Genomic DNA, 19,480 nt, shown 5'->3' on the forward strand with positions numbered 1-19,480 from the left:
ATGTGCTTTAACTGCAGACTTTCAGATTTAATTTGAGGGTACTTACATCCAAATCAGGTGAACGGTGTAGGAATTACAACGGTTTCTATATGTGCCTCCCACTTTTTAAGGGGCCAAAAGTAATGGGACTATCAACTCAAAAGCTATTTCATGGACAGGTGTGGGCTATTCCCTCGTTATTTCATTATCAATTAAGCAGGTAAAAGGTCTGGAGTTGATTCTAGGTGTGACATTTGCATTTGGAATCAGTTGCTGTCGATTCTCAATATGAGATCCAAAGAGCTGTTACTATCAGTGAAGCAAGCCATCATTAGGCTGAAAAATCAAAACAAACCCATCAGAGAGATAGCAAAAACATTAGGTGTGGCCAAATCAAGTGTTTGGAACATTCTTAAAAAGAAAGAACGCACCGGAGAGCTCAGCAACACCAAAAGACCCGGAAGACCACGGAAAACAACTATGTTGGATGACAGAAGAATTATTTCCCTGGTGAAGAAAAACCCCTTCACAACAGTTGGCCAAATCAAGAACAGTCTCCAGGATGTAGATGTATATGTGTCAAAGTCAACAATCAAGAGAAGACTTCACAAGAGTGAATATAGAGGGTTCACCACAAGATGTAAACCATTGGTGAGCCACAAAAACAGGAAGACCAGATTAGAGTTTGCCAAACAACATCTAAAAAAGCCATTACAGTTCTGGAACAACATCCTATGGACAGATGAGACAAAGATCAACTTGTACCAGAGTGATGGGAAGAGAAGAGTTTGGAGAAGGAAAGGAACTGCTCATGATCCAAAACATCATCAGTGAAGCATGGTGGTGGTAGTGCAATGGCATGGGCATGTATGGCTGCCAATGGAACTGGTTCCCTTGTATTTATTGATGATGTGACTGCTGACAATAGCAGCAGAATGAATTCTGAAGTGTTTCGGGCAATATTATATGCTCATATTCAGTCAAATGCTTCAGAACTCATTGGACGGCACTTCACAGTGCAGATGGACAATGACCCGAAGCATACTGCAAAAGCAACCAAATAGTTTTTTAAGGCTAAAAAGTGGAATGTTATGCAATGGCCAAGTCAATCCCCTGACCTGAATCCAATTGAGCATGCATTTCACTTGATGAAGACAAAACTGAAGGGAAAATGCCCTAAGAACAAGCAGACATTTGCAGTAGAGGCCTGGCAGAGCATCACCAGGGATTAAACCCAGCGTCTGGTGATGTCTATGCGTTCCAGACTTCAGGCTGTAATTGCCTGCAAAGGATTTGCAACAAAGTATTAAAAAGTGAAAGTTAGATTTAGGATTGTTTAGTTTGTCCCATTACTTTTGGCCCCTTAAAAAGTGAGAGGCACATATAGAAACCGTTGTAATTCCCACACCGTTCACCTGATTTGGATGTAATTACCCTCAAATTAAATCTGAAAGTCTGCAGTTAAAGCACATCTTGTTTGTTTCATTTCAAAGCCATTGTGGTGGTGAATAGAGGCCAAAATATGAAAATTCTGTCAATGTCCCAATATTTATGCACCTGACTGTAAATGGTGATTGTTTTTATTTTAGTTGTGGTCACAGTGGCCGCTGAGATATATGTTACACGATTACTAAATGCTTTATTTATGTTAAATATTTTATACTGTGACTAAGAAATGTATTTATTCTATATATCGGTGCAGTCTCTTACATTTTGGAGAGTAATTTTATATAACTAAGTGCTGGGCATCATTTAATTTGTTTAGTTTATCGGGTCATTGCAAATGTAAGAAATTATTTTTTTCTGTAAATACATTGTATTCTACTTCAAAGTTTGTGTCGCCAAACATAAAACCAAAGTGACAACTGCGATCATATTTAGACACATTCTCTTTCTCAATTTCCACGTACTATATATAGAATATTTTATAGAACACTTGAATGGGCTATAGCTGGGTTCAAACGGCAGCATTATTTTATAAGATTGTCTAAAGCAGTGGTTTTCAACTCCAGTACTCCCCAACAGGTAATGTTTTCAGGATTTCTATTTGTTGAAGGAGGTGGTATAATTAATGACCCGGCAAAATAGTTTAACTCACCTTGCATGATTAAAAAAATATCTCAAATGTAAATATGAAGTACAATAAAAAATATTGGAAAAGGTTTTTATTTTATTTTATTTCAAGTATTTAATATAAAATTTGTTAACAATGAATTTGAATATTTATTCTGATGCATATATCTGAATATATTACATACCAATACAGAAAAACAACAATATTTTATCCAATATTTACATCAGGAAGATACGTTTACAGTATATGATGTGATACTCTGGACTATGGTTTATATTAGAAAAATAATAATTTAGATTCCCTTTTACGCCGCACGTCTACATCGTATAATCTCTGCTGGCAAGACAAAAAAAATCTTCTGTTTTAAATCATTAGAAAAATGAAGAATTCATATTGTTTAGCAATATATTTAACTATGCCATATATCTGCCACTAAAAATGTTTTCTATTTTTGACAGATTTCCAAGTCTCAGCGATCAAAAAGATGTTCCGTTATTAGGACACATAAAAGGGTAACAATGTTAAATACGACTGGCTATAGCTCAGTACTGTAGACTTCAAGTATCTTCTCTGTAGGTCAGAGGTAGACAACCTGTATTTCAACTGTTGTTGGATCCTGTATTCAAGCAAGAGCTGAAAAGTTCCAGGTTGCTTAAACCTGCGCTAAGTTCTTAGAACATTAAAACGGAAAAACTCATTGTGATATTGTCCGACCCACATCCCAAACTGCACCAGCATCAAATCACAGAGCTTCAGGCAGCGCGAGGACTTATTGTCTAATTGGTCTGTTAGCCATAGGGTCATTTTCAGTAGTTGTTTGTCCTTCTAATTCTTATTTCCTATGGAACCATCAATAGATAACTCCGTATTTTCTGAGCTACCTAGATTCAAATTAAATTTGCATTTCTGAAATAAAAGCAGAGGGACTGGCACACAATAACATCTTCACTCACAAGAGCACATCACGGATGTAACTAAAGATCAAATTCATCGGTCTTGCAAAATGTCCATTGTCTATGGAATACTTCATTCATCTGCCATGATACAGCCTTTCAGCAAAATGCCTCTAGCACCAGGTGAGTCAAGCCGTCTTTATTCCTTCAAACGCACAGAATTTCCACCTCTTTTCCAGTGTTGCTCCTACACCAGTGAATTCTTGTTTGAACATTCGAGGTAACCTCATCAGTAATGATTCAATTTCATTTGCGGATATCTACAGGAGAGGAGAGAGTAATCAAAATGGCATTGTAAAGCCAATAAGGGACAAATAATAATGCAACAAGTAACATGTCAAAGATGAGAAGATGAGGAGTATACTGCATTTTTAGCCTTTACTACGAGGATCACTTCACACAAACAACTAGTATTTGTTTTCTATGGCTTTACATACAAGAAACTTGGCTTAAAGCTATCATGGACTTTAGTGGTAGAGCAGGGTGTTCCTCCACCAACATCTTTCCTGTTACCTTAAGCTACGCTTTGAACTTGCATCAATGAATGACTTAATCGATTCGGATCTCATCAATAAATCACGCGTACTCTGCTTCAGTGGAGCAGACAGATGCATGGAGACCTCTTACACTGTGAGCTCATAGTGCAATATGATATGACTCTCAGCTTCCCCATAAGAGGAAAAGTCCTAGTGGAGGATCTGAGGCATGGGGATGTAAGAACCAGGACTGGTGTCCTAACTAATCAATCCCTTTATGGCAAAAAACCCCCCCTATTTATAAATAGGACACATTTGCTTTCACACTATGGGATGGTTCTGTTTCTGCATGGTGGAAAGAAAAGCATTCTTGCGTTCTCCATATGGAAAGTAAAGCAAATTGTTGAATACACAAATGTGGCTTTTTATGTTTAAATTTAACAAGCAGGATGGATAAACTGGGCAGCATTTAATATGGGATCATTTGGTGGTACTTTGTTGAAATAGCTAATTAAGTAGAATTAAGGAGACTAAGGCGTACATACACAGTAAAAGACAGGACAGAGAAAATGTACTCTAGAATTACACTGGGAGCAGGAATGTTGAACACCTCACCAAATATACACGTTTGGTGGAAAGCATTGCAGGAGCGCACAAACTGTAGGTTCAATTCTGTGTGCTCCATGGATGGGATCAGATAAGGTGCAGTGTTGGAGATATAGAGGGGTATTCAATATGAAACGTAAACTTCGCCGTCTATGCGTGTCGAAGTTTTCGCCGCACATCGGAGCTTTTGCCGGCGAAAAAGTATCGGGCGCGCCCCCGATTATACCCGTACTCAATCTGAAATCGTCGAAAACGGCACCCGGCGAATATGAAATCAACGAAAACTTCGCAGATTTTTGGGGAAATGACCCTAACACCCCCAAAAAGATGCTCTGACATGGGGGATCACTCTGGATACCCCCAAATAGCCCTGCTGAAGGTTTTTGGGGTCTTGAAACGGGCTCAATAGCTGCTATTTTGGGGATTTGGGAAGGTGGTGAACAATAGTATTTAGAAGTTTTTTTTGCAGAAAATAAGTCCCAGCAAATTTTGGGTACTTGAAAATGGAGGTGAGCATATTTAAAAGTTGCTAAAGTGAAGTTTTAAAAAAACGTGAAAAATCCACCTGCCGCAAACACCTGCAATGAAAAAAACACCTGGGGCATACATGGGGACCCCCCTAGATTGTAGTACGCTAGTTTTTAACTTTGTACCCCCCGATTTTTTTTTTCGCTCCCAAAATGAAAGTGCTTTTTTTGGGGTCTTCTGAGGTATTTTTTCAAAATTCTTTAACACAGTTTACCTTTGGGGGACTGTCTGAAGGTTGCAGGGTAGTTTCTGAAATGTTGCACCCCAAAACCCCAATTCTGCACTTTTTTTCGCCACCCATTCCTTGGTGATACTTTTTCGCAGGGTCGAATGCAATATACTTTTCGCACCGGCGAAAAGTTTTCAAATTGAATACGGTGTAAAAGTAAAAGCGGCGAAAATGAGGTCATCCGAGCGAAAACATCTCAGAAACGGCGTTTTCGCTCCATATTGAATACCCCTAATAGAAGAGCTCTGAGCACTCTATAAACACACATGTGCCTGTAATTGTAACTTATTGATAGGAGTATTGTTTCTAGCTCTACCAAAGTACAAATAACCTTCATGCATTTTGTTTAGTTATTTTTACAATCTTTTCCCACAATCACAAACGCTTTATTATTAACCTGCTGAGCTAGATATGCTGTTTATGCCATCAGATGTGTTATGATGGAGTTTTCATGTTACTTGAAAACTATTAACATTGTAATTACATTCTATGAAGCCTCCCACAGTGTTAAATTAGTAACACCTCATTCTAACTGTCTGTTAACAACTGCTAAATAACTGAGCTGTGGAACATCCATGGGAATGCAAATGAATACATAATAGTTGATAACATAAATGGCATAAACAGAATTTTATAATAGCACGACATCTACTAATACAGTCCAAAAAAAGATAATGTAATTTCTAATGCTTCGTCATTTACATACTGTATATCTGAATACTATTATTTCTAAGCTATTATTGTAGGCAGAAGAGTCTGTAAGATGCACCCTATTAATACTCAAAAATCAGGGGCATAACCCCCCCTCCAGCCCCGCATCTTGAGCCTGGTGAACCGCTCCATCTCTCCTCACTGAAGCTGGGAGGTGTGGCCGTGGTCCAGCGATGTCATCACAGCCACGCCTCCTCTCAGCACCTGTGAGAGATGTATCCTTCAGTGTGCAGTGCAGTGCAGTGTGCCTGTGACTATAAAGCAGTTTGCTGCACAGATCATCAGTGGCTTCTCTTCTTGTAATGCCGCTGAGGTGAGCTTGGGTGCAGGGGGAGGTGGGACCTGGAGGTGCTGCGGGTCCCATAGCAACCGCACCCACGGTAGTTATGCGCCTGCTCTATAACGCCACAGAATTATAGACAAATAGGTGGTTACAGAAAGTCAAATGGCATATTGGGAGCTTACATGTTCTAACCAGAAATGTAATCTGTTTACAGCAGATCTCCAGACATATCACACAAATCATAGCCTGATGAGCACACACGTGTGAAAATAACTTCTGCATAGTCACTGGTAGTAATGTTAGCACCTTATTCAAAATGTGCATTGCATAGTTTGCTTTCCTCATCATCTACAGATGTGTCCTCAACCTCATACACTTTTCCTCAATACGCATATAGCGCGAGATGCCCATCGCGACTGAGCCGCTCCAGTGGGTGCAGCATACAGTCTTTTTCTTTCCATTTTCCAAGTCGCCCAGGACCTGGCACGCTGAGAGGGGCTGTTTGGTGCGATACCACAGTGTATAAGGACACATATGTAATTGTGTCACAAACAGCCGATGACGGTGATAGGCTTTTGGATTTTTGTGCTCACGTGGATGACACTAGGGCTGGCTAAGTGGTGCTTGTGTGCAGGAAACTGGAAGGGTGTATGTAGCGCTTACGCATGAGGGGAGGTTGAATACTGGAATGATTGGATCAGCTAGTAGTCTGGAATATGGATTAGAGAACTGGACTGGAACACCGAGGCTGAAGCTAGCTATGCTCAGGATTGCCGGGCTGGAACCGGCTATACTCAGGTGACCGTGCTGGAACTGGTATCGATGGCGCCGCTGTGTACTGAGAAGACCCACTGGAAGTGCAGGCAGCGCAGGTGGAATAGCGAGTGCCACAGGAGCAGAGTGGGAGATGACAGGGTCACTGTAACAAGAAGCAGGAGCGGAATCAAATATTTTAGAATAGAACCCAAGGATAGAATCTTGAGACCCGGAGCCACTGGACGCAGGGGTATCTCCAACGTTGCACTGCCAACTTGTGAGTGCACCAGGAAGGCCTTTTATATCACTTGCTGCACTGGGATTGGTAACCTGATTCACATGGCTGAATCCTGTTCCGTCATTGTTGGTTGAGGAGTCAGCTGACCTATCCCAAGATGGCTGTGCCCAGTACACAGAACTGGAGGGAAAAGTGCTGGGGACATAACAGGCCTGAACTCTGAAAAATATGCAGCTGCCAGAGAGCTGCAGGAACCTCGAGAGTCACCCATCTTACAGGCAAGTGACGGGGAGCCAGAGTCTGCGGAATATGCTCAAGGCAAGAACAGAATGCGAGCTTCATTTGGCATACCACAACTAGTCCCGATATACCTATTTTTTTCCACCTGCCACCCTAAGGGGTAGTTTCAGTGCTTTCATGCACTGTAGATATCTACCATAAAAATATTTATATTGTGTATAACTCCCATTCACCGCTCAGTGGCTGCATAAAAATAGGATGCAAGAAAAACCTGAAAAGTGCAAGACATTATCATGAACTAAAGTACACAGATTGCACAATTAAATAGAAGTGTTACCCTTGAGTCCAGCTGTTGAAGATAAGACCACAAGTATTCTATATTAGCGCCAAATGGATGGACATTTAGAAATGTTGATATAATACCTGAAAGGCAAAAGAACATATACATTTGCATTAATAATACATAATATTTGTCATAATGCCTTGTACATTATGCATACATCCCAACATTTGGAAGTTTGGAATCGAGACGGGGACAAGGTGGAGGCATACTGGGGGTGTGACTGTCCCAACAAATTTACGCGGGTTGGGAGATCTATATTACCTACTGCACAGTAGGATCTGTTGGACTGTTGCTAATAATTAATAGTAATCATAATAAAACATTAAATTGAATAAGCAATATGTTGCTTCTCAGCTGTTGTAACACAGAACATGTCACTGGCATACTGGTACTTATAGTTCAGCAACTATGACAGCTATAAAGTCATAAGTTGCCTATTTGGCTTTACAATACAATTGAAATCCATGAAAGCCTGAGAACATTTAGAGCTCTCGCATCACTGAACATTCCAGTCACAGAGTAGGGGTTAGATGGGTAGAAGGCTATTTTACAGAAATAACATAAATAGTTTCTACTAAATCACATAACTGGCAGAAGTGTAATAGTCTGCAGCTAGGTGACCGAGATAAAACAATGTAGAATGGTGTTTTTCTAATTCAGTCTGCTAGGAGCTTAGTAACCATCCATTTTATGCTTGATTTGCCAATATAAAATTGCAGCTACTGGAATAAGGCAATTATCATCTTTCTTTAGTGTGGATGTTCCCTAGAGAAAATATTTTATATAGATGTGTCACGAAACACATTGACTTGAATTTTCCCAATAATTACACCACTCATAGTCACAAAAACTATTTAATTCCCATTACCGCTAAATGGTGCTGTAAAAAAGGTACAGTCCCCCAATGTAGTTATTTTGTAGCTGGTTTTCACTGAAATAAACCAGCCGTAAGATATAAATGAATGTTAGCAGCAGCCAGGCTGAGCATGAAAACATTCATCGGTATCAGACGGATATATTTATTGGGGTGTGAGTGCGGTGATTACACATCTTAGAACACACACAGTTAACACTTTGCGAGAAAAGTCCTAAATGTGTATTCATGAGCAGCGAGAGAAAAGTGGTAAAACAAACCTATGGTGGTGTGTCCGGCTGTCTGACACAAATGGGGATTACATGTTAGGCAGTGTGCATGCATCCTTACAGTCTATTAAACAGGCTTTGACACTGACCGTTATAATTTTTTTAATGGACCTGTTGTGTGTACCCAAGTGCTACGGCTTTGTATGATACAATCACGTCCCATGGGATGCTCATTGTGTACACTGTGTCGTAGGAAGGCTTTAAGAACATGCTTTGAGCATTCTGTTAATAGTGAGTACAAAGTGCAAGGTTTTGTCTACACTAAACTTGTGTTGTTACAGTATGAGCCCTTAGTAGCCATGTGTATATGAAATACATTAGAAAGCTGTGATATTGGATCATCAGTGTGAAATTATTTTTCGTTTCTACAATATTTCCCAGGTGACAATTTTTAACTAAAATGCTTTCTACCCCGTGTATAATGGTACTACTCTTATAATCTATTATTATTGTCTTTGTACTATTGTACATAGGATTTTTATCTTTAGTATGCACCTCATACACATTGCTTTCCTTTGAATGCCGTGACTTGGCGACTGTGTTCTAGTTCAATTATAGCAAAGCAGGGTTAAGCACAAATGGTACAATACAGCCCACATGGCTATTGCAATCTGTATACAACCTGATTGCCACAACTACCAATCTCGGCACATAGAGTTACAACGACAATTAGAGGGGAACAGTTATCCAGAATGTTAGTGACGAGGGGGTTCTCAGCAATGTAGAGCACGGAACCTGAAATATGCCAAATGACATTGAGAAATGACCCTGCCTTTTCGAACACTGGCATTTCCCTCTCCTTAGTAATATGTCCATCAGTCTTCCTCGCAGAGGGAATCATGTATGTGTGCACATCATTATTACTTAGAAGCAGCAATTATTTACTTTTCTCAGTCTGGTATCCCAATAAGCGGGATCCACATTACATTGTATAATATACATCTCTCGCCCTGTGATCAGGTCTGTGTGTATTACATTATTACACACCAGCAGTGACTATTTCCTGGGGGGATTTCTCACACAGATACACACGCACATATAGGCACAAAACACTGCCCCGTTCTGGCTCTAATTTCCATGTTATATGCAATTTGTGTCTCCTATTCATTCAAATTGCAAGAACTTACTTTGCACTAAGACCGGTTATTGTGGTGCCCAGGATAACAGTAACTGGACTGACACTAACCAATACATTGAGGTAAAATAAACATGTTATTCAATTGCAAGTAACCTTCTCTAATAACCCTCAGAAATAGTACATTATTTCTCTTTCTTCTAGTACAGAATTCCATACAACCACATAATTCATATTACATTTTCTCCAGACATCTAGTTGATAATAGGGCAATATATTTATGAATCATTGTGCACAAGTTCCCTCCATATATTTAGCAACAGGACAGCACTGTGATAAAGCTGGCACTGACTCTTATTACGTTGTCCATGCCAGCAGGTACTTACCTATAAGCAAAGCTTCTTTCTCTGACTTCAGAGCCTGCCTTTGTTTTTCAGCATCCTTCTCTTTATCATGGTTAAACACAGCAACACTGACTGTACTGGTTTCCTACGAGTGTACAAGAGAAGGGCATTATTCCGTTATTGATGGATTTTGCGATGTTCAGAATCAGTTTCTAAAACATTTTTTGAAGACAAAAGCATTTGTTTGATTACGTTCATTTGTTCCTCTACCGGTCACAAAATAGGAGCCAAAACAACAGACTTCTGTAGCCGAGACACCATTTCCATCTCATTGAGATGATGTAAATAATGTCTGCTCTCCGCAGCCACCCATCATGGCGCTGCCAATTGAAAGTGAATGTTTTGCTATTTTAATTAAACTGAAATAGCTGCCTCATAAACATAAGGAAGATTTACGATTGAAGAAAATGAAAGGAAATATAATTGAAATATAAAAAATGGATTTGTGTATTGTAAAGGAGTTTGCTCATTAAATTAATAATTGAACATTGCATTCAAATGTTTAAATGCAAATTGTATGCAAATGAGACATGTATTAGTATACACACATAACAGTATATTACGAATAAAGTATAATACTACTGTGATAATATGAACCTGTAGGGATAACGCTTGCTTGTTATACAGAGTACAGAAGTAGATGGATCAATGACACATGTTGGCGTTGTACTCCCTACAGATATATTTCTTGTATGCACCAAATGGGAGTACTACTAGTGTAAAAATAAGGACGTACTGCTACTGCATTCATTATTATATTGTTAATATACTGTTAAAAGTAAAAAAGGATTTGATGTAATTAGTAGCGAAATGATGAAAATAATGTAGAAGCATCCCAGTCAAGCGCCTACTCTCTCGGGACGTTTGGGAGATTCCTGAATTTCGGGGGACTCCTCCCAGACTCCCAGGAGTGTAGGTAACTCTCCTGGATTTTGGTTCTCACTGTGGTGAAGTGGACAGGGCCTTAATGACATGACTGACATCATCGGGTGCTGCCTCATTTGCATCTTTGTGTAGCGAGAGGCAAGGTGCAGAGCCTGATTATGAGCTCCAGATGCACTAGACTAATACACTTGTAGCGCCCCATGTAATGCTACCAAATACAGAACACAGTGTATATGCATGCTCACCATTCATACTGCACCTGTGCAGGTAACAAAGGTTGTAAGACTGACTTTTTCATTTTGGCATCTAATGATATAATGAGGGTTGTAGAGTGTAAAGAACCATTGGCTTCTGGGTAATACAAGGAAGATAATGGCATGCAGCTCTTTAGGCTACCCAGATGGTGCAGTAGCACATTGTACATAAAGTAAAGGCTTTTGCAGTAAGTTACATGGTCACACCGCCTCAGCCTGGTAGTCACTTTATAAAACTTCCCTCAGCACCACCTCAGGATGGATAACGAACATATTTCTTTGATTAAGCTGTGTGTTCACCACCAACATGGAATCAATTAGGTCTTCACTTTAATCCCTAGCTTCATGGCACACCCTCCCCCAAGTCCTGGCACCCGAGGCTACAGCCTGCTTGATCAGGCACTGCAAGACTGTGTTGGCCTCCGGACTTGGCCCTCCAAAAATAAGGCAAAGTAATGATTATGAATAGGTATGGAATGCTATAAAACCCCAGATAGAACACTGGACTCCCCACCGAGGCAAAACAGGTAAGACAAAAAATGCCTACAGATATATGTTGTAAGAGTGTTGTATAAGTAACATTTATATTTTATATAAATATCTGCACTGTGATTGGGAGTATTCTATAGTATGTACTGTCTTGATACAGTAACTTTTGCTTTCACAAAAAGGTAGATTTAAAAAAAAAAAAAAAAGTTGAAAGGACAGCAACAGGTGCGTTTACATGGTTAGCAAATTGGACAGATTGCAATTAGAGTGGACTGTCCAGCCATAGGAGGTTGAGTGATTTGTCCTCACTCACTATTGTTGGTGGATGTCTATGGTGCCCGCTGCAAGTCACGAATGATGGCCTAATATTTCATGTGATCTTTTGTCACCACCCTGACTGGGTAACAGGTACGGACTTGCCTTTTTTGCAGTGTCCTGTAGTTAGTGTATGTGTTTGGTGTAAGTATTATAAATTAATATGCTTCTATTTCTAGAGGTTTGGCATTGAATTCCAGTCACATATTGTTTATGTTTGGGAGTTGGGTAATTATAATTAATTATTGGGAGAGGTCATATCTTTTACAGACCACCACTCATTGCTGCCAATCAGGAAGAAGGTAATTAAGGTCATAGTTACAATACTATTACAAAGGGTAACAAATACTATTGGGGGCAAATAAGAAAACTGGTGCACATAATAACAGTACGAAAACTGCATTAAACCACAGCAACAAAACATTTTTTAAACTGTTCTTAAAAAATGACGGTTAGAATCTGATTTGGTCACCATCAATCACAGCACCTTTATTTGTTCCATGGCAGCAAATATCAAGAAGAAAATATTTTATAGCTGGGATTTGGAAATACCCTTTTGCTGTAGACTCTAACCAGTCTGCAGACTTTACTGTATTGGTTTATGTATTCCATAAAGTGTCTTTATTGCTCAGCAGTACAGGACTGGATGTGTGCCTATACATTACTATACACCCTCCCTGTCTTAATCTGTTTGAACAGGCAAAAGAGAAATGATCAGAAGAGGGGTGCTGGGATGTGAAGCTCAGAAATGTAATTTAAATTTTTTTTAGTCCAGAAGCAGCTAAAATTATGATACAATGAAATGCCGAGGTTCAGTTCTGCAGTGTTGCCTATAAAAAAAGGAGTCACAGCTGAAATGTAATAAAATAGGATTAATAGCAGCCATGTAAACGAAAAATATATGAATTCATGTATTGTGTATACATGAGATTCCGCAGTCACTAAAACCAAGTGTTCATGTGTTCTAAGATATAAAACTGTAGTGTAACATTATCTTGTTAAACATAAAATATAATTTCAATTGGAATCATGGACAGAGACATACAAATAACTCCGTACCCCTTTGGCTCAGCATTCATTTAGAATGAATGCCAATGTAAAGTATGTATTTCGCTTGGTACATAGCCTCTATTATAGAGAATGTTCTTTAGAATACTTGTAAGGCAGCACAATTACTTCAAATATCTACAACCTCAATCTTTCACTTTTATCAACAAGAAAATATTTTCTGATGTCTGTGGGTCATGCACCCTCAGTGGTTAAAAAACAGGTCTAATGCTAGAGATGTGCACAGACTACCGTGTTTTGGTACTAAACCATCGTCGCGTTTTGGCAAAACCACCCTCAAGTGCTTGGGTTCAGTTTCAGTTTTCTTTAAAAATTTATAAAAACTTAACATAATGTGACTTGGACCTGTTTTTGTTCCTATAATATTATTAACATCAATAACATATTAATTTCCAGTGAATTTTGACCACCTCACAGGCTCACAGCACCTGAAATCACGATGGAGGGACTTGAATGCTATCCAAAGAACGCAAGATCTGTTTTTTTAGATCAGAGTTCTGGAATTGGCAAGAAGATCTGAATCGGTACTCGGTAACCCCAAAGTGATCCAAGCCGGGATTCGAAACCCCAAAGTACGTGTGTGTTTGGTTTTCAGCAAAACCAAACTACTCATATCTACTTAATACATGAAAATCTGTCCAGCACCAATTTAGGTATCCTTTTGCTGGTGGTATAGATAGAGAATTTTAAGACGATAGGGGGAATAGATGTAAATACGAGGGTGGTTCAATAAGTAAGGCAACGTGTGTAATGTTCTCTACTTCTAATTTTCCGCCAGGCCAGAACTGGTAGACCACTGCTTATCACGGCCATTAGACTGCGACTCATATCAGTCATACTTCCCAACACCAGTTGTAAGATAGTGGGGCTGGTGAAAACATGGTCAAACATTGATATGAGTAGTGTCATTATATTTCTGCATCTAAAGGGCACAGCAGCAGCTGAAATTCATTACCAACATGTCAAGGTGTACGGTGATAATGTCATGTCACGGAAACAGGTTTGGTGCACTGCCTTTGATAATGGCAGGAGACGTTCAAGATGAGCAGCGACATGGCCGGCCAAGCACGTCCACCACAGATGACAATAGGTGTTATAGGTCTGTCCTCAGGAGGACAGAAGTATTCGAGTTAGTGACTTTGCTGACAAACTGAACATTTCAGTGGGTACTGTGCACAACATTGTTCATGAGCAACTGGGGTACTGGAAAAATTGTTCAAGCTAGTTACCGGAGCAACTCACAGAAGTTCACAAAACCAATAGGACGGGATTGCCTTTTGTGCACTTGTAGCAGAACCATTAGGATAGAGTGCAGTTCCTGCAGCGTATTGTTACAGGCGATGAAACGTGGGTGCATTATGTGACACCTGAGACTAAGCAAGCAACCATAACATGGAAACACGTATCATCTCCACCTTCAAAGAAATGCAAAAACAACTGCATCAGCAAAGAAGGTCATGGTGACCTTGTTTTGGGACCACAAGGGCGTGCTTCTTGTTGATTTCCTCACCAAGGGAGGTACTGTGAATGCTGTCCACAATTGTGAAATGTTGAGCTGGTTGTGGAGGGCAATTCTTCAAAAACTACCTGGTCTGCTGTGAACAGGTATTGTGTTGCTGCATGATAATGCCAGGCCACACTCAGCCAACCGCATACATGAATTGTTACAGTGCTACCACAGCGAGGTACTGGACCATCCTCACTACAGCCCTGAGCTGGCACCCTGTGATTTCCATCTCTTTGGACCATTGAAGCAGCAGCTGGCTGGAAGGCAATTTGCACACAACGGTGACGTTCAGCAAGCTGTCATGTCTTGGCTTCAGGTGCTATACATTTCTTGGTGAACAAATGCTCAGACAAGTATGGGGACTATGTGGAAAAATAGTAATCTGTACCAAGGAGATACTATTAAAAATACGTATATGTACTGTATGAGTTGAATACATTTACGCAATGAGAGGTCTTGTTACCTTACTGTATTTATTGAACCACCCACGTGTGTGTATACTATATTTATACACATACACTTTAACAGGTGGGACCTTGAGGTACATCTCTCAGGGACCGAAGTCTAACACAGACCCCTCACCTCTGCACACACGACAGGGCAAATGGTCCAGCCTGCCCTGACCTACTGAATACAAGAAGGCATTCCGGTGTTATAATGGTCTCTCTCATTCCAATCCAAGAAGATGGCAATAAAGGAGGACTGGGATAAGGATACATTGACTGGCTATCCTGGCATCCTTCCAAGTGACTGCAGAGAAAGCCAGCCTCTGAGACCCCCCCCCCCCCCCCCCCACACACACACTTCTACAGAAAAGGTGAAGATGTTACAGTGAGTTGCAGATAGAAATATCATCAGGATGGGCTGACTGTATGATAAGGGAAGGCTGGGCAGGGGAAGGTCTCAAACAAACCAGCAAAAGACTCTAATCTGAAGGTGGAAATTAAAACTTTTTTCACGGACTGGCGGAATTGAGCTCACTTTGAACGGTTTGAAGCGACACTTTCTCAAAGTACACTTGATATAAAGGGCAAACTGGAATTGTGTTAAGAAAAGTCACCTTTATCATTTGTAGCACAGCAGTAGACTACAATGTCTATTGAACAGGTTTATTGTAATCTGAAGGATATACATTGCTTAAATCTCTTTCAATCCCCTCAGGTTCCCCATACACACTACATAAATAACATTTCATGTCTTTTATCCTATAAAATGCAAGGTCAACTTCAATTACTTGCCGGTGTTGATTGTACTATTTCACATAAAGCATGCTGTCATCAATTCAATTAGTATACTGCTGAATTTTCCTCATTGTGGAATAATAAATTGCATGCGACATAATAAACATTCAGCAGATTGCAGTCAAAAGCATGTTGCCCACTATTCACCAGTTAGGTTGCAGTCTGACTGCAGGGTCTTGCATTTTTCACATAAATGTGCTGTGAAGATGTCATATAATGAGAGACTAGTTATACATGCAGACCGTGTATGCAGTAATATGTAACTCTTTCCTGTCTCCTCCTGTTACTCAGTGCTTTCCACTTCCCCCAAATTACAGCTCTGCGCCCTGAGGCTCTGCAGTCTGACTTGAAAACCCAATGCTGTCAGGCCTTTCTTGAATCTTAAACCTACAGATCAATGCAGTGGATTAGGCACTGAATTATCCGACAGCTGGTTAGTTCCTTTGAGCCCTGATTACTGCTTTGCAGTCTTCCGTTGCCTGTCTATACTGCACAGTCAGTCCCTGTACAGCAATTTTATTCTGCTGGCAAATGCAATAATACTGTATGCTTCTTCTGCATAGTCATCTGCTGCTGTCCCAGGTCTGCAACTTTATGCAAATTGCCATAAAGGCACTATGTGTAATTCTTCCATTTGTTACACAGCACGATTTTTGGATGCATGTGACTATATCATTTTATAATTTCCTCTTTATATTACAGTACCGCCAGTACACAAAACTCTTTCTTTAGAAGCATCACATTGCAGCCTTTGCACTAAGTCAGGCTATGCATACATGTAATAACAAGTGTGCTAACATTTCCTTACAGTTAAATCATTCAACCATTAACAATTGTGTAAACGTAATCTTGGTCTTACAGCATACAATATAACACTTTTTGGTGATGAAATGGGTAACTGCATATGTAGGCAAAAGCAACCTCACCGACATCTCATGGTGAGCTACAATATAGGGAAATGTATCAAACCTTTAAACATACTTATCTACTTTTAGATTTTCCTCTCGAGGAGATGCAGATGGGCAACGATGGGAGGGCGGGGCCAGACTATCTGCATCTGCCAGACGCTGCATATTTAAAAATAGGGGGTGAGGCCAAATTACATGATTCTCAGAATTGTGTCATTAGGCCCTGCCCCCTATTTGGGGACCGCTGATCCCCATGCTACCAACTTCAATAGGAAGTGGGCAGGATGCGGGAGAAGTGCCTACTCTTCCAGGGGTGCAGGGGGTTACCCCAAAAATCAGGAGCCTCCCGCAGGTTCCAGGAGAGTAGGCAAGTGTGTATGTAGAATGTAGAGGTAGACAAGTGGAAAAGTTGCCTGTAGCAACCAATCAGCTTCTGCCTATCATTTTAAAAGAATGCACTTGATAAATGCTAGTTAGAAGCTGATTGGATGCTATGGGTAACTTTACAAGGTTTGATACATTTCCCCCCTAACCCCCATCAGGACTAACAAACACAACACAGGCGGATGAGCACTATCAGTGTAGTGTTATCTGCTGACTGACCAGAACTGAATGTGTATGGGCAGCTTAAGCCGTATACTGACAATAATCCACAAATTAAATGCATGTGTCTAATAAAATCTTGTTAAAGACATACAAAAGTAACCAAGTAATTTAAGCTCCCACACAAAATCTCTCTCTCTATGTTGTTTTCTCAAATCCTCTTCTGATTAATGTTTCTTACAGTATATCCATGTAATTAATAAAAATTAAACTAGGAAATGAATAGAACCCTAATAATTGCTTTGCAGAATAAAGGAGATATTTGAGCAAAGTTTATCCTGGCTTTCATGCAGACACAGTTCATCTTTGTTTCCTCCTGCAACAATGGAATGTGATTTATTTCCTTGTGTTTCCTAAGCAGTGCCAGTTCTATGAGTAAGATGAGCAAGGCTTGTAAGTGACACACAATGCAAACAATTACAGCATCATTGGCACTGCATGGAAAATCAGTGTCCAGGTGTAAAACATTTTACAGGCGTGGAGAAAAATGTTAACAAGGTGTTGATTTCTCAGGATGTGCGTGACTTCATGCCATGGTACTTACTTTGGTGAGGTAGTCATGGGTGTTAGATTCGGCACCCTCTTTGGCGCTTTTAAGCTGCACAAGAATAAAAAAAACAAACACAATATTACTTTGTCTGCATAGATGCAAGACCAGGGCAAAAGTACAATCAGGATTCAGTATTAAGCCATTCATGACACTATATTATAAAGAGATAAAATAACTTAATAACCCATATTATACAGTATAGGGATTTCCATAGATACAAGCACAGATAGCAACTCTGAAGAACTCATGGGTATCTGAAGAGGACATAGTGTGAGTTTGCAAGGATCAAACACATCAATCAAAGCCAGGGCTCTTAGTGTAGCAGGGAACTTTAATGGCTTAACTCTTCATATAGAAGCTACTATAGTAAGCACCAGCTAAGGGCCGTTCAATAGCCAACATCCTGGTGAACCAGTCCGATACTGATACCATAACACCAGAAGCTGCACAGAAATGCAAGTCGCCAATGGCTGCTTTATTATTGATGGCTGATAATGGTTATAGTGAGCGTTGCTAAAATATTGTACAATGGATTTTGATTAGAGACCATTATTATTGAGAGCTTTGGAAGCTGCTGTCAGAATGTGGAAAACTGTTTAAGTGAGGGACCTATGTATCAAGCTGTTTTTTACATAAAATTATGCAGAAGCTGCAGTTTCTGCATAATTTTATGTATTGTTCCTATGTACTAATGGCACAACTCAGGACATTTCACAGAAATCTCCGGCAAAGTGCTATTTGACACTTCAGATCTTTCAATCTCTCTCTCGCAGCTCCCGGCCGGCTCCGGAAACTGACACCCTGCGCACGCACAGTGTCAGCTTACCCCGAAGAAGCCTTTCACTTCTGTGAAAGACTTCTACAATTTCCCAGGGATATAACTTGCAGGGACAGCGGTTACCACAACTGCTGTCCCTGCGACTTCTCCTTTGTACATAACGGGGATATTTTCATTAAAATTTAAAATATCCCAGGCAATATGGATAGATAATAATGGCGGATGGTCCGCAATTATTTGTACATCGACCCCTTAAGCTGCATATTCACTGCTTCACTAATGGAAAGGAATGATCTCAATTGGTAATGATTACATACCGTGATTCCATCGCAAAAAGGATAAATGCTCCTGTGTGACACTTCCTAAAATGCAGCTTTATGAGGGAATCATTGCTCTTGCTCATTCACAGCTTAGGGAATGTTTAACAGTAACACATATAGAATACACAACAGAGTATTTCAGAAGTGGGGTTAAACACATGCTAACATGTGAATGATCAAGAACCCTTTTCATTTTATAACAGGTACTCATGACATGTACTGTGTTCTGCAAGGATCCCTATAGCAGAATTAGGGTTGTTTCTTAAAACTGGTGCTAGAACCTAATTCAGGGTGTCATTTGTCTCATAATGATTAAAATAATTAAAGCAAGTGTGTTACAGTAATCCTAAAATAGTATTAATAAGACACCTTTCATGATTTCCATTAAAAATAAAATACAGCTTCCAGTGAACGTCTTATGTGTTCCAATAGTAGCTGGCCTGCCTGTGCATAAAGCATTTCACTTAAGCAGAGATCTATTTCTATGAGCCATAAGCTTCATTAATTCCTGTTATATTTACTGA

At 39.9% G+C, this 19,480-nt stretch overlaps 1 protein-coding gene across 8 annotated transcripts in view; it reads right to left on the reverse strand.

The window, feature by feature from the left end:
- Positions 1–2,154: 2,154 nt before the first annotated feature.
- The window catches only part of ENOX1 (ecto-NOX disulfide-thiol exchanger 1), a 540,470-nt gene continuing 523,144 nt past the window's right edge, over positions 2,155–19,480 (reverse strand). For all 8 annotated transcript variants that reach the window (XM_088442288.1, XM_088442454.1, XM_088442218.1 and 5 more), the window contains 4 exons: positions 17,853–17,906; positions 10,021–10,123; positions 7,411–7,496; positions 2,155–3,266 (listed from right to left, as the gene is read on the reverse strand). In XM_088442288.1, coding sequence (XP_088298414.1) covers positions 3,135–3,266; positions 7,411–7,496; positions 10,021–10,123; positions 17,853–17,906 — 375 coding nt within the window. In that variant the 3' untranslated portion in view covers positions 2,155–3,134. The remainder of the gene's footprint in view (positions 3,267–7,410; positions 7,497–10,020; positions 10,124–17,852; positions 17,907–19,480) is intronic.

This window comes from Taudactylus pleione, unplaced genomic scaffold, assembly GCF_031769625.1.
Source record: "Taudactylus pleione unplaced genomic scaffold, aTauple2 ptg000005l, whole genome shotgun sequence".
In the NCBI taxonomy this organism is placed as follows: Eukaryota; Metazoa; Chordata; class Amphibia; order Anura; family Myobatrachidae; genus Taudactylus; species Taudactylus pleione.